The sequence below is a fragment of the Peromyscus californicus genome, unplaced genomic scaffold (genome assembly GCF_007827085.1).
Source record: "Peromyscus californicus insignis strain IS unplaced genomic scaffold, ASM782708v3 Scaffold_22__1_contigs__length_63687245, whole genome shotgun sequence".
Taxonomy (NCBI): Eukaryota; Metazoa; Chordata; class Mammalia; order Rodentia; family Cricetidae; genus Peromyscus; species Peromyscus californicus.
The window spans coordinates 8,700,662-8,716,840 of NW_026294525.1; the positions used below are offsets into that span (position 1 = coordinate 8,700,662).

At 48.4% G+C, this 16,179-nt stretch overlaps 1 protein-coding gene across 8 annotated transcripts; it reads right to left on the bottom strand.

Annotated features, from left to right (window-relative positions):
• Window positions 1-471: 471 nt before the first annotated feature.
• On the bottom strand, window positions 472-15,064 carry Mas1 (MAS1 proto-oncogene, G protein-coupled receptor). 8 transcript variants are annotated; one of them, XM_052750856.1, is made up of 3 exons: window positions 14,506-15,064; window positions 7,126-7,316; window positions 472-2,360 (listed from the first exon to the last, which is right to left on the bottom strand). In XM_052750856.1, the coding sequence occupies exon 3, from the start codon at window positions 2,322-2,324 to the stop codon at window positions 1,350-1,352; it is 975 nt and encodes a 324-aa protein (XP_052606816.1). In that variant the 5' UTR covers window positions 2,325-2,360; window positions 7,126-7,316; window positions 14,506-15,064; the 3' UTR covers window positions 472-1,349. The 8 variants fall into 8 exon arrangements, with proteins under 8 accessions (XP_052606816.1, XP_052606817.1, XP_052606814.1 ...); XM_052750857.1 differs by lacking the exon at window positions 14,506-15,064 and adding an exon at window positions 14,193-14,479; XM_052750854.1 differs by lacking the exon at window positions 14,506-15,064 and adding an exon at window positions 14,100-14,207.
• Between the last annotated feature and the right edge of the window lie 1,115 nt (window positions 15,065-16,179).

A 16,179-nucleotide genomic window follows, 5' to 3' on the forward strand; every position in this document is an offset into this window, starting at 1 on the left:
GCACACCCACCCACCACAAGTTCAGCCACACACATTCACATGTATGTGAGCTGCATGCATGTATACATGAGTGCAGGCAAGAGTGTCAGAGCTATAAATAACCCATCTCTTTGAGGGAACAGGTCTTCAAGATCACAATAGTTCTCAATCTCCCGAATTAAGTTGCATTTGTGAAATTGTATACATAGTCAAAAATTTTCAAAACTTAGACTTCCATTCCACGTGATATTCCCCAAGGAACAGGAAGCCATGGGAGATTCTTCCAAGAGGGGACAAATGTTTGTTTCCAGAACTTGAAACCGTATCCCAGCATGTGACTGCTACCTTGTAACAACTGCTGACGTTTCGGCAGAGGTGTTATACCATGAAAAGCTGTCATGCTACAAGCCAAAAGACCTTTGGGAATCTACGTTCAACATTTAAAAGCACAAGACAATATTTGTATGAGCACGTTGTATTCTAGCGGCAGGATGAAGAGAGACGGGCGTTTATTGAACTTTGACAACAAGCCGGGGCTTTGCCCACCTAGCCATACTCAACAATAACCGGCACAGTACAGAGTGTTACCACTTCTGCTGAGGGAGGAAATGAGGCTCCCCAAAGCGGCTCGTCTGAGGTCACATAGGAGCAAACAGCCGTCACTGCTTGGCTTCCCTAGGTTCTCCAGGTCCCATTTGGGATATTTCCTGCTAGAGCAGTTTTGTTGTTGTTGTTTTTAAGATTATTTATTTATTTATTTTCAAAGCAGAGTTTCTCTGTGTAACAGTCCTGGCTGTCCTGGATCTCACTTTGTAGACCAGGCTGTCCTCGAACTCACTGAGATCCACCTGCCTCTGCCTCCCAAGTGCTGAGATTAAAGGCGTGCGCCACCACCGCCCGGCTTAGATTTATTTATTTTATGTATATAATGTTCTAGCTGCATGTACACCTGCACACCAGAAGAAGGCATCAGATCCCATTAGAGATGGCTGTGAACCACCATGTAGTTGCTGGGAATTGAACTCAGGACCTCCGGAAGAGCTGCCAATGCTCTTAACCTCTGAACCATCTCTCCAGCCCGCTAGAGCAGTTTTTATAGTTAACTGTTGATCACTACCAAAGAGATAGGAGAAGGATGAGTCTCTGATAAGGTTGGAAAAGACAGAAAGAGCCCCGTCACATACAGAGACATTTCCAGAAGACATTAGCTAAGAATGCAAGCTCATCATTAATTAGACTCCCATGCATGTGGAATGCTTCCTTTCTGCATCATATTTTGGAGATTTAAATGTGCTTCGATTGCATTCCAAGCACAAATTGAAAGCTACCCACATTCCACTGTTTCTGTCCCCAATTCCTCGCTGTGGTCCTCAGACCACGGTCTCGATGGAGATGGTGTTACCGTTGGCCTCCTGGCGCCTGGGCTGCATCTCATCTTTGAAAGCCCTGGTCAGGACCACTTTTAAGGACTCCCTGAAGCGCTTCTTCTTGCTGCTGCCCACAAAAAAGTAGATGAAAGGGTTGGCGCTGCTGTTGATGGTGGAGAAGAGCAAGGAGACGTTATGCAGGTTCCCGAAGGCTGACCAGTACTCATAGTACAGCAGGTAGAGGACCCGCATGGGCATGGCGAAGATGAGGAAGATGATGATGGTGACCATGATGACGATGTACAGCTTTGAAGAGTGGGAGGCCCACGCGTTCTTCCGTATCTTCACCACCAAGATGGTGCTGGACACTAGCATGAGCGGGGTGAAGACCAGGAAGCTGAGGACGGCTATAAAGATGATGACTGCCCGGCAGTCACTGCGAGAGTGACTGTCCCCGCCGCTGTCAATGCACATGACGTACTCCATGGTGGTCACCAAGCACGAAAGCGCCCACAGGAGGGCACAGACGAACGCCGACTGGTGCTTGGGGCGGTGGCATCTGTACCAAATTGGGTAGAGGACCGACAGGCACCTCTCCACACTGATGGCCGTCAGCAGATAGAGGCCCGTGTTGTAGCCAAAGAGAAAAGTCACCGATAACGTAACAATTGTGTAGTAATGGCCGGAAGAGAGTTCATAGTCCAAAGCGTAGTCGATGGACAGAATGAAAATACAAAACAGGAGGGAGATGTCGGCAATGGACAAGTGGGTGATGTAGACTGTGAAGGGATTTCTCCTCATCCGGAAGCAGAGGAACCAGAGGAGAATCCCATTCTCCACAAAGCCCAGAGGGGAGATGCTCATAATGACCCAGTGAACTATGGGAATGGGCGGGTGCGAGCTCCCCAGGGAGGCATTCCTGCTGGAGGTATTCATGGCTTTCTCCTCAGCCAGGGAGGTCATATTTGACTGGTCCATGAGGAGGCTTCGGGCTGAGCCGCTTCAGGTAATTTCCTGCAAGTAAGTCAAACAAACAAAAACTATGAAAACCGGAGAATTAAAATAGAAGAGAGGGCTTGTGGGGAGGGGGGAGGGCTCAGTTAGGAAAGTGTTTGCTTTGTAGTTGGATCTCCTAGACTCACATTTATAATAATAATAATAATAATAATAATAATAATAATAATAATAAAACCTGGAGAGATGGCTCATTGGTTAGGAGCACTTCTCTGCAGAAGACCTGGGTTCAGTTCCCAGTACCCAGATGGAGGCTCACAATCTGTAACTCCAGTTCTGGTGGATCTGATGTCCTTCCTCTTCTGAAGGCACTGTACGCATGCGATGCACATATATTCATCCAGATAAAACACGTATACACATAGAAACAGATATATTTTTAAAAGCTAGATGTGGCAGCACACATTTGTAATCTCGGAACTGGGGAGGCAGAGCTGGGGGAGTCCCTAGACCTGGCTAGCCATCCAGCCTACCCAAATTGGCAAGCTCTAGGCCAGTGAGCAATCCTATAAAAAAAAATGCATGGCACCTTAGAAACAACACTCAAGGTTGACTTCTGGCCTCCAACACATACCCACCCACATGCATGTGTCCCTGCACACCCATCAACACAGAGAGACGTTCAGCCATGAATCATAACCTTGGCATTGTGGCTAGAAAGTTCAGAGGCTGGAGAGATGGCTCAGTGGCTAAGACCACTTGCTATTCTTGCAGAGGACCCAGGTTCCATACCCAGCACCCACAGGGTGGCTCCTGAATAACCTATAACTCCAGTTTCAAGGGATCCACCACCCTCTTCTGATCTTGAAGGACACCTGGCTTATGGTACACAAACATACATGCAGATAAAAAAGTAAATAAATAAACCACTCGTACACACACACAATAAAAATAAATAGGGGCTAGAGAGATGACTCAGTGGTTAAGAATTTATTGCTTTTAGAGAGGACCAAGTCTGGGCCACAATCTGTTGGCCTCTTGCCACCGAGGGCCATGTGGATGCCCAGGGTCAGGTCAGCCAACTGAGTCCATGTTGGTGTCTGAGGGCCTTGCTGTAGCTGGGGCCATACAGATCTGAGTGGCTTGCACTGCTACCCAATGCTATGGTGACATCCAGGCCAGAGCTGCAGCTGAGGGCCATGTCTGGGTCTGTGGCCCTACTGCAGCCAGAGTGTGTGTTGATGTCTGAGGCTCCTGTTACCATCGAAGTCCATGTGGATTTCTGAGGTGTGGGGCCATGCTAGTGTCTGAGGGCCACGCTGCCGCTGGAGCCATGCCAATCTGAGTGGTCTGCAGCACTACCATCTGGGGCAATGGTGACATCCAGACCCGGCTGCTGCCAAGGACCATGTCTGGATCCATGGTCCTACTGCAGCTAAGGTCTGTGTTGAAGTCCAAGGCCCTTGTTGCCACCAAAGGCCACACGGAAGCTCTGGGTTGGGGCCACAACCTGTGACCTTGCTGGTGTCCTGATCCGAGTGGCCAGTACTTCCACCTAGAGTCAGGATGTCGTCCAGGTTGAGCTGCTGCTGAGGGCCATGTCTGGGTCTGCGGTCCAGCTGCAGCTGGGGTCTATGTTGATGTCTTCAGCCTGTGTCACATCAGGGGGCCACAGGAACCATGTGTGATGAAATCAGAGGGCCTTGCTGGGCTGGCTCTGCCCTTTGCTGGCCTTGGGAAAGCTGGCCCTGCCTCTTGCTGGACACAGCAGCAAGAGAGTTGATCCCTGCCCTTGAGAGAGATGACACCACCCCTCACCACAGGCAAAGGAGAGCCAACCCTGATGGCGTGGGCATCGGGGAGCTGACTCTGCGAGCTTGCCTGAAGACAGTGGCCTGGAATGACCAGTTCAGCTACCACCCAGACCCATAGCCAGGCCTTGGGTTGGCCCACCCTAACAGCTACCCATCTAGGACCCACTGGTCCTGTGGAACGACACCCACAGGACCTCCATGACTCTGGGCAGCCGTGGCATTTCCCAGAGGAATTTTGGTGAGGATCCTATGATGGTGTGCCAGAAACCAGAGGCCTTGAACCAGACCAGGGACTGATAGCAGTGAACATTTGCTAGTAAAGCTGATTGGACAAAAGGGTAATCTGTGTGACACACCAAGGCCTCCCAATGCCACCAGGATGAATGAAGAAGTATGGGAGAGGTGGGAAAGATGGAGAAGCCAAAAAGTTTATTTGGTTTTATTCTTGTTTTTGTTTGCTTGATATGTTTTATTTTGGTTTGATTTTTTTTAAATTTTCTTTTGGGAGGTGCTGCAAGGATGAGGGGAGGCTACGGGGAGACTGGGAGGTGAGTGGAATTGGGGTGCATGATGTGAAATTTCCAAAGAATCAATAAAGAAATTATGTTTAAGCCGGGCGGTGGTGGCGCACGCCTTTAATCCCAGCACTCGGGAGGCAGAGGCAGGCGGATCTCTGTGAGTTCGAGGCCAGCCTGGTCTCCAAAGTGAGTTCCAGGAAAGGCACCAAAACTACACAGAGAAACCCTGTCTCAAAAAACCAAAAAAAAAAAAATTATGTTTAAAAACTGTGGATGAAATAAACCCTTCCCTCCCCCCCCACCCCCTCATAAGAAGAGAGGACCCCAGGTTTAATTCCCAGCACCTATATGTGGTTTACAAGCATCCAAATGGGGGATCTGATGCCCTCTTCCGACCTCTGCAGATACCAGGCATGCAGGTGGTGCACACACATACACACATGCGGGCAAAACACTCGCTAGAATAAAATTAAATAAAATAAATATTCTTAAAAGAAGCAAAAATAAACCAACGAAATTTATTCTGATGATGTATTTTATTTAACCCAGTGAGTTCAAAACAACATTTCATCATATAACTGATATGGAAATAAAAATGGGGAAAAAAAGAAGGATGTGTATCCCACCTGCAGTGTGTAGCTTAGCAGATGAACCACATTTCCTATGCTCAAGAGGAGCAGGTGACCAGTGGCCACCCCTCCCCCCCCCATAGGGATAGCTCAGGCCTTCAACTGTCACAAACACGAAATCTCTCATACAAAGATGGGTAGTCCAGGTTCTTAGGAGCAAACCCACACCAAATGCTGGGAATGTGTAACACCAGACGTAAGCTGGGTTTTTAGGGAAGGTGACGGGGGCGTCCTGCTGTCTCAGACAAGACTCACACACCCAGGACCCTCTAGACCTTGAAGGCAATCAGCTCTTGGCTTCTCACCTGAGAAAAAGGGCTCCCCTGTTTGACTGCAATGATGGGGTGAAAGGGATCCCCACCACGGTGCTGCCTCCCTTCCTATCTCCTCACTGAGCCCCAAATTCACAGCCTGCCCCTCCCTCCTCTGAGAAGCCGTGTCCCACACTTTTCCTTTTATGACACAGTTTTTATTTCCATTCAACTGTCCTCCCTCTTCCCAAAAGCTTCAGACTACATTCACAAAAATAGTTGAGAACGCTGTTTGAACATGTTAGGCCCAATCATATCTGTCTTTTAAAAAAAATCAAACCAAACTTCAGTTCTACAGTGGGGGATTCATCTTTGTGATGATGGAACAGGCTTTCTCCATTCTTTCAAGATTTAATTGTAAGCTCTTATACAGACTGTTAAAAATAAGAGCCTTTGCGTAGTTTTGTTGGGGAGAAAGAAACGGAATCTAATTCAATTTGGTGAGCGGAATGAAGGAGCGAGTGCCAAGAGCAGGCAAGCACACAGCAAGACATAGCTTTATACGGTTCCAAGGGAGGCCTCACATCACTGGGTCTTGAAGGGTCAGTAGGAGTTTGTTTTCGGAAGACGGGGAAGAAAGGCATTTTAGGAAAAGCAAACACCATGGATAGGAACATGCATGAAGGCAGGAGGTACAGAATGTCCCTGCTAGCTGCACATGATAGCTTATGTCTGTAATCCTAGCAGTCAGGAGGCCAAAGCAGAAAGAGCATTACAAATTCAAGGTCAACCTGGTCTACATAGAGAGCTCCAGGCTAGCCAGGACTGTGTAGTAAGACCCTGTCTCGACCCCAGAACTACAGAAAGAATGGTTTTGGCCAGCTGTGCATGATGGTGCACATGCCTTTAATCCCAGCACTCGGGAGGCAGAGGCAGATGGAGCTCTGTGATGTCCCTGAAGAAAAAGCCCTCACTTCAGCCCAGGGTATCCCAAGGAGTGGACACAGTTTTCTCGGGGTTGGAGCAAAACTCTTGAATCACATAGTCAGACTGATTTTGATCATTGGGTTTTTAATGCAAATAGTTAAATTATGAAAACTAAATTCTCGTTAAAAACAACAACAAATATAATCCCCCCATTGATTTGTTATAGTGAGAGTTTACCTAAATGAACACATTGCTATAAAAAAAAATCACATCCTCAATGTTATTTGATCAATGGGAATTTCCAACTGTCCGGTGGCAGTTTGGGAGGCTTGGGAACCCACTGGCCCTGTATGCTCACCATCCTAATCCCCATCCTCTCAAGGCTCCTGGCTGTCCTATCTATCACACATCTGTGGGAGTAGCTGGGGTATCTGAGGGTGGGGAGTGTGGGGTGAGTAGAGCCATAGTTGCTGCTCACGGACAAAACAGTCTAGCTTGGAATTTACTCTAGCCACAGTGATACATTCCCAACGGTCACAAACACCCCGTGGCTGAGCCCCCTGATGAGGGGCCACACCTGCCTGGCATCTCCAGGCAGACCCAGTTCTAGGATGGCAGGCTTCTTGTCCAGACATGCACCACGTCATCTTGTTATTGAGTAACATAGCTGCAGGCTGCGTGCTTACCTGGCACAAGGGACAGTCCAAGCAGAAGGACAGCTCATCCTATCCGGTCTTGGTGGAGAACGCAGTGGTGGGAACCTCAGCTGGGAACAGAGTTCGAGAGGACGGGAGCAGGTGGTGGCGTCATTAGTCAGCTACATGGGCAGCATCACAGAGTGTCATTCCCGTCTCGCTGTTCCTCATGGAAGCATCTCCTAGGGAGAATGAAGTTTCCTGGAGCATCAGAGTGCAGATGCTAGCATCCAAAGAACCCTTCCTTGCTGCCTAACTATGGGTCCTTCTCACCAGTGTGGGAGGCTGGGAAAGAAGCCATCATCATCCCGATTTAACAGGGGAGAAAATGAAGGATTAATAAATACCAAGCTTGGAACCTCTGCAAGTCACAACCCCACTGGGGGCTCTGCCGCCCACAATCGCTTGATGGTGGCTGATGTTCCCTGGGCAGCAACACAGCGGTGTCTGAAAATGCTCAAGGGTCTTCATCAGAGAGCTGGCCAGGTCTCCCGACTGCCAACCAAAGGTCAAGCCTGTTTCCTGCTCACCAGAGAAGAAAGTCTGGAGACCATTGGTTTAAGCCTCTCACTTCACAGACAAACAGAAGCCAGAGAGACCGGGAGGTGGACCAGCACTCACAACCAGGGCAGAGCTTTGCCAGCCGGAGGTCCTGACCTAGCCCTCGCTCCTTCACCCTGCTGCAGGTCTCACCCGTGGCAGAAGTCTTCCCATGCTTACATTTTGTTCTGCACGTTAGCTTGTCACTAACCTCCTCTTTGAGGACTTGAAGGCACCAGGTTCCCTGATGGAGAGGACTTTTTTTCCCCTCTAAGACCTAAGGTGGATTTCAAACTATGATCTCGTCTACGGTGGGTCCAGGGTTCCTGTGCTCTCTCTACATTAACGTCTATTGTGATGCTCACGCTTGTAATCACAGAGGCAAGAGGATTACTACAAGTTGGAGGTCAGCCTGGTTTACGTAGAGAGTCCTAGGAAAGTCGCCAAGCAGCAGAGTGGCTCTTAAGGACAGATCAAACCGCTCCTACCTGTGTAAAAGGGCCATCAAAATGCCATCCTGATGGGCTCCTCTATGATCCACTTAGCTGTGATACAAAGTGGGGGGACTCTAATTTATATTACCTTTTATTCCAACTATAAAACAATATGTTCTCACTGCAGAATATTTGGCAATTTCACACGTAAGACCAATACTCAAAATTAACCTTATTTAAAACTTGAAATAGTCCCTTATCTTTTTTTTTTTCAATGTCTCAAACACTTAAAAAAAAAAAAGTTGGGAGGCTGGAGAAATAGCTCAGTAGTTAAGAGAACTGGTTGTTGTTCCAGGGGACCCAGGTTCAATTCCCAGCATCCACATGGCAGCTCACAACCGTCTGTAACCCTAGTTCTAGAGTATCCAATGCCCTCCTTTGACCTCCATTGGGCACCAGGCATGTATAAGGTACATGAACATACCTGGAGACAAACACCTACACACATAATAAAAAGAAGTTGGAATCAGTTTAAGATAAGGGTTGGTATCGTACATTTTCTCACTTGTATATCATATTTCTCCTCCTATCAGGGTATTCTCTAAAATGTATTTATTTTCAACTAACCCTCTAGCCTTGAACATATCAGTTGCTTCTCTTCATCATTTTTTTAAATATACATATATGCTCATATTTACAATCGTATACATGCACTTACAATCATATTTATAAAATGTGTATGTGCACACACAAATACATACATCTATAGCAACGTCTCCCAAGTCAATTGAAGAGTTGGTTATCTCCATGTCTATAATGTCCTTCTATGATAGTAAGGTACTGACTCCTCTCATCCACCTGTGTACAAATAACCCACTTAGAAGCCCTTCTTCTGTGGTTGAACAGCCCACGCTGCCACTGTGCCTTGCTTTGGAACATTTTTTTCACTTATCAAGGGCTCCATGTTTACCTCCCACATAGACGCCCTGCCTAATGCTGTCACCCTCTGTCATGGTCCCATTCCTGTGTCCTCTCCCTGCTGGGCTGCATTCCCTGCATGAGCAGACACTACCCACCTTAGGCCAGACTGGCCAACACAAAGAATGCTTAGCACAACCCATCTACCTATAGGAATTAAAACAACTGTCGGCAGCAATATCACATCTGAGTGTAAGAAATTTTTTTCTTTTTTTCAAAGTCAGTAGAGATTGTATTACATCATTAAAATGTCACAAACTAGTCTTATAGTCTGGGATCTTTTTTTCTGGCATGAGGCAGCTCTTTGGTGGTATGCATCACCTGCTGAACTGTCTCTTTTTTCTGAGACACAGGCACCCCTACACGAATTGTCAGGGGTCTCTGAGTTGTTGTTGATGATGATGATTTTTTTTTGAGACAGTGTTTCTCTGTGTAGCTTTGGAGCCTTTCCTGGAACTTACTCTGTAACCCATGCTGGCCTCGAACTCACAGAGATCTGCCTGCCTCTGCCTCCCGAGTCCTGGGATTAAAGGCGTGCGCCACCACTGCCTGGTGTTCATTTGTTTTTTAAGATTTATTTTCAACCCCTACAGTCACTAAGGCTCAGAGACATCAAAGAAGAGAGAACGGAAAGGTTGTGAGAGCCAAAGAACCAGGAAGTCTGCATCAAGATAGTGTCTTCTATATATGCCAGGGAGGTTGCACCCACAAAATCTCAAAAATATGGCTGCCAAAAAGACCAGAAAAATGGCAATACCGGTTGACATGCCAGCATAGACGGGCAAGCATCACAAGACCTCACCGGTAGATGAAAAGCTACAGATTACTAATGGCTGCTGAGAAAGGGAAATTCCATCTTCTCCAGGGATGAGTCCCCTGATAGTTATCTAATCCCAAGTGATTAGCCTTAAACATATATACATACAAGCAGCACTAAAGGGATTCTTAAGGTTGCATTTATAAATTTACATGTATATGTGTATATATGTAACAATAATAAAGAATAAGAGGCCAGGGATTCAAGAGGGAGTGGAGGAACACTAGAGGAGCTGGAAATAGGAAAAAGAGGGGGAACGTGATGTAAATATAGTACTCATACATGAAAGTCAAAAAGCAATTTAAGATTCCCATTTTTTATTTTTTTTTAATTATGTGTCTCTGTGTGTGTCTGTGCACCTGAGTGCAGTGCCCACAGAGGCCAGAAGAGATCGCCAGATCTCCCAGAGCTGGAGTTACATGTAGTTGTGAGCTACCCAGTGTGTACTAGAAACTAAAACTAGGTTCTCTGCAAGAGTAGGGCATGCTCTTAACTGGTGAGTCATCTCTCCAACCTCAGATCTGTTTTGTTTTTTTTTTTAAATTTTCCGGAGCTGAGGACTGAACCCAGGGCCTTGTGCTTGCTAGGCAAGCGCTCTACCACTGAGCTAAATTCCCAACCCCTCTGTTTTTTAATTTTATTTTATTTTTGGTTTTTTCAAGATAGAGTTTCTCTGTGTAGGTTTGGCTGTCCTGGAACTAACTCTGAAGATCAAGTTGGCCTCGAACTCACAGAGATCTTCCTGCCTCTGCCTCTGGAGTGCTGGGATTAAAGGCGTGGGCCACCACCGCCTTCAGATCTGTTTTTAACTGTTGTGGTTTGCTAAACCACAGCAGCAAGAATTGAAGCCAGTTCCACAGTGCTTCTTTAAGTGTGGCCTCACCTGTCCCAGCACCCCAAACTTCAGACTTCAACAAGTGGCCTGGTCACCCTAACTTGGTGGTGCAAAGGCAAACAAACGCATGTGTCCCTTGACTTGTGACAGAGCCCAGCCTGACACCCCTAATTGCCTTCCGTGTATGACCGTAGATAAAGTAAATGGCAGCCGGCTTCTCCTGATTTCCACATCATTTGTCAAGTCAGAGCCTCTTCCTCGTCTTTCTCAGGAGACTAGAATCTACCTGGATGTGGCTGAAGTCCCTCTGCAAGGTTCCTCCAGGGCCTTTGACCTGATGACCTATTCCTAAGAGCGGCAAAGGCCCAGAATGTGGTCAGCCTCATTGTTGAGAATGGTCTTTGCTCTCTCGGTAGATGTGGCGAAGACTGCCAAGGAGGCTTTGTTGTGCACATTTCAGTGCAGAGGCCTCTGCTGTCTGTGCCTAACCCTGCCTGGCTCAGGAGCTTAGCTTCCAAGCCAGCTCGCTGATCACAGATGCAAACCCCAAGCCAAGCAGTCCGGCCCCTCTGAACCTTGGCTCCTTCACGTGATTATCAATTTTAATGTATTTCTGGAAGGCTGAGATATGAGAACAGCTAGAAATTGAAAATCTAGAGATTGGATGGTTCTTTGCCAAAGTGAGTCCTGTGGAAACGCCGGGCTGAGAGAATGAAGTCAGCAAGCAGGGCAAACTAGCCTGGCGGTTTTCGCAGCTGTGGAAGGATGTGAACTCACACAGCCAGGTCCTGACAGCTCCATCCAGGGTTTACACCCATCTCTCCTGCACGTGTGAGAGGTGGTTGCACAGTGGAGCCGATGGCAGAATCAAGGAGCTCCAGTGGGGACGGAAGGTTTAAATTCCCTCCACAGGCTGATGAGATGGCTCCACAGGCAAAAGTACTTACAGCGCAAGCCTGCTGACCTGAGTTCAATCCCCAGAACCCACTAAAGGTGGAAGGAGAGAACCAACTCCATAGAGCTATCCTCTGACCTCCACTCATACCCCCACACATATGTACACACACAATAACAATACATTCAATTTCTAAAATAACAAATGCCATGTGTTTGTATGCATTCTCTAGAAACTGGGGAGCAGGCATCCTCTTCCACATTCCTGCTCACTTAGTCTTTCCTGAGCCCCAGACTCCCATTCTGAAACATTTCTTCTGAGAGGAGGGGAGGGGAGGGGGAGGGGGAGGGGGAGAGGGAGGGGGGGAGAAGAGAGGGGCTGGGGTGATGACAGAAAAGACAGAGTGGGGAGAAAGAAAATCAGAGCAACAGCAATAGCAGCAATAAACCCAGGGGTTGGAGGAGTGTGTGTCAGAAACCTGCTCCTGTTCCCAGGCAACCGCAGAGAAGCTGACCCCAGGCAGGACCTTGTTTGGTGTGTAGATGCAAAGAAAAAGGTGCATTCTTTCCTCTGTGTATGTGTGTACACTAACCTGCACAAATAGAAAGCCATTTGTGAGGTGGAATTTCCATGGCAAGGAAGGGCACTGAAGGGAATGCATGGCAGGAACACCTGTCCTGTGTTAAACACATCCTCACATTACCCCAACACCAGAGCCACCTGCGCACAGGAGCAAGGACAGGTCCCCTTTCTAGTGTGCAGAAAAAAAACAACGTGGTGTGCTGCTTTCAAAGGTGGAGGGGAATTATGTCTCCTTTGGGACATTTGGCACGCCTGGTGGTCTAGAGGTCAAGCTGAGTTGAGTGCGCTAACAGCATCTAGTGGCTGAAGTCCTGCAAAATGTACAACAGCCACACAACAGAACTATGCAGTCTTCAAACGTCCACAGTGCTGAGGTGAGCCTCCATGCTCCAGAGGCCAGCTTGTGATCACCTTATTGTCACAGACAGCAATGTGTCAACAGCCGGTACACTCACTCCTTGCCAAATTACCCCTCCCACCCGGGCTGGGAAACACTGCAAAGGTCCACCAAAGACTGTTTAGTACACCTTGTCATCACTGGGCTAGACAGAGCTTCACAAACACCGATAACCACTAAGGAAAGCAAACAGAAGCCCACCCAGCTTGCCTCTAGCCATGCCCAGGGACTAAGTCAAGCATTTTCTATATGGTAATCAAAGACTGTCACAGCCCTTTCAGTCCCCAGTTCTGCAACAACCTTGAAAGCATCTGCATCCACCTTCCAACCTACGAATCAACCCAATGATTCTTCCATACCTTCCCAGTCATGAGTCAAGACGGCAGAGCTATGGTAGAAGTTTCAACCCGAAAGTTGGAAAGCGATATCTGGGAACAGCTCCCCCAGCAGAAAAGCAAATTTCCCAAAATGAAGGCAGTGGGAGGCAGAAGTTTTTGCCAACACACACTGACAGCAAATATCTAGCACTCCATAGAAAGCAATCGGCATAGAAATCGCTGCCGGGGTGACAGCTCTCGGCACGGGGGAGATCTTACTGTGTTTGTCAAGAGCATCTGAACAACTCCACACTGGAGCGCAGACTCACTGGTGTCCTTCGCTCAGGAAGGGTCAGAGGTGACAACAGGGAGACAGCTCCTTTGCATCCTGTGGCATCCATGCCCAGCCAGCCCGCCAGGTCCCCTGTCCCAGCATCGCCAAGGATGGCTGCAGACTAGTCTCTGAAGTCAGAGCTGCTCTCCCACTGCGGAGAATATTTGAGCTGTGCCAAGCAGATGGTCCCACGCTTATCAGCAGAGGCAGTACTTCAGATGGCATCATTCACTGACACACAAGTGAAAATCTGTACCCTGATCCGTAGTGGGAGTGACTGAGGGTAGCACAGGGTGGCTCATCACCTTGAGAGACTAGGGCCAGCCTGGGCTAAAGAGAACAGTGCTCCTGAGACATAATGTATGGAAGGGCAGAATACATAGACCCATTCCTATTCCTAGCTGAGCTCCTAAGTAAGCACATGACCTGCAATGAGCCCTTGAAGACTCAGTCTTCTTTACTGTAAAATGGATTTTTAATATTATGTCAAAAAGGTGTGGGGATTAAAAGGGACATGTATGCCTGTATAGTGGGAGGCACATGGATAAGTAATTCAATACACATTCCCTCTTACAGGTCCTTGGAGTATATCATGCACAATTTACTGCAGGAAGTTGGGCTGAGAAAATGGAGAGGAAGGGAAGCCAAGGAACCAGGGACTGTAGTAGAGGGGTATGTCTGCTTCATGGCAGTACCCAAGCAAAGTCCTTCCTAAGACTTTGTTAGATTCTCTTGCAGGAACCTGGAAACACAGCATTAAATAGCTTTCCCCTTGACTTCTGTCCACTTTTCTCCAAGAACCCAAGATAGAGGCAAGCAAGAGAATTCTAGCTTACCTGGATCTCAGGTGGCCATGCCCACAGTGAAGAGCTACCCCCAACTCCCACTCCTGCCCACACTTCTCTTTTCAGAGAGCTTCCTCCAGTTACCGTGAAGTAGCAATGACCCCGGAAGCAGTCAGATCAAGGGGGAGGGAAGGTGATTCCAATGCATCAGAAAGCAGGTGTCCACGGACCAAGTCCGAAGCCTCTGCTGAGACTGTTTCCAAAGCAAGTCTGAAGGGCAGGAGCTCAATTACTCTGCAGGAAGCCCAGGGCTCAGTCCTCGAGGAGGGGAAGGAGACCACGTGAGAGGAGGCTTACCCCGAAGACCTTCAGACCACAGCTGGCACTGACACAGAGAGATGATAAATCAACAGAACCGATGAGCTCTGGCCAGATGTGGGAAATGCTTTCTCATTACCTGATTTCCGTGTTCCAATGGAAGAGAAGGCCAGCCTCCTGGGGGAGCTTGCGTTTCAGGAGGAAAGTTAGAGAGAAAAGAAAACCCACTAAGGCAAACTACAAGGTAGAAAGGAAGGAACACACCGTGGGGAGGGATCCGTGAGAGAAGCCAGGATCCCTGAGGATCCTGAGACAGCCAAAGGCTGGCTAAGAGGTCCCCAGCAGCAGTCCCCAGGGGGCGGAATGAAGGAGGATGGGATGGGACAGAAGGATCCTCTCTGCTCCTTTATCCACATTTGGTGCTCCTCAGAGCTGAGTCTGTCCAGATTTGGCGAACAGTTGTCCCCAGGAGTGCCGTGGAACCCTGAATAGAGTGACCAACTGGAGAGAAGATGCCAACGTCATTGTTTAAGTCAACAGAACAGGCGCACACCCATTGCCTTTTTTCCATCTCGAAACATAACAGGGATGCCTGGCCACTCTGGCAGTGGACACAAGTCACCCAATTTGGAAGTTGATACCAGTCACCAGGTGAATGCAGAGCAGAGCTCCCAGGAAGCTAGGCGGGTCAGATGGTCTCCGGGGAAGTTGACCACTGACGGAAGGGCCTGACGGAAGGGCCTGACGGAAGGGGCCCGCTGCAAGGGAGCGCTCTCCTCCCACAGAGCGAGTGGGTGGGGGGGAAGTTGCCAATTGTTTTGTGACTAATTGGCACCACCAACAAAGCAGGAACTATCACAGATGGGGCTGGAGTTTCATTTGTGGTAGATAATGATTTATGCTTAGAGAAAATACAGCAACTTACTGTAAAAATAAAGCTGCTTGCATTGAAGCCGTAAATAGGACGACTATTTCTGCGCTCGGTTTGTCGTGGTGAGTAATCATTTTCTTCAGAGGTGGGAAGACTTGGGGGGAAGAAGGTCTAGAGAGAGCAGGAATAGGCTGGCTGAGCCCAGGCAAGAGAAGTATCTGTGACCCCCAACTTTCCTTACATAGATGTTCTAGGCTGCACTCCTGTGAGGTAAGTCACACCTTCCAGAGTTTCCTTAGAGAAAATTCCCCTGTTCCTCCTGTCAAGGGACAGAGAGATGAAAGAAGCCTTGGGGGGCGGGGGGGGAGTCCAGGGACGTGAGAGAGGAGAGAGCATAGTAACAGAAGCAACTGAAGGGAGGGAGGATTGGTCCGGGCTCACCGTCCAAGGGTCCAGTCTGTCATGATGAGGAAGTCACCATGATGGGAGCCTGAGGCAGCTGCTCACATTCCATCAGCAGTCAGGAAGCAAAGAGCAATGAATGCTACCACTCAAGGCTTTACCCCCTTCATTCAGTCCAGAACCAGGACCCAGGGAATGGTGCTGCCCAAATACAGGGTGGCTCTTCCAAACTCAGCTAACCCAATGCCATAATCCGACAGGTGTGTCAAGAGGCTTGACTTCCAGGTGCTCCAAGTTAACAACTCAAGTTAACTATCACACACAGTAATACAGGAAGCCAGGTGGTGGGTTCATAGCAGGAGACCAGTCAGTGGTAGAGTCCGTATGTGCTAGAATGGCAGAACCCAGAAGTGGACCCCTAGCCCCTGGGTTGGAATTCCTTCCTTCCATCTTAAGCCTCATTTCTTAAGTTCCAAAGACTCTTAGTACGGAGGTGAGGGGCGGGGGTGACTCTGCCCTGACCTAGGGAAGCAGGCGCAC

Bases quoted from the DNA above. Each gene is read 5' to 3' on its own strand.
- Mas1 (XM_052750856.1), bottom strand. From the start codon at position 2,324: ATGGACCAGTCAAATATGACCTCCCTGGCTGAGGAGAAAGCCATGAAT.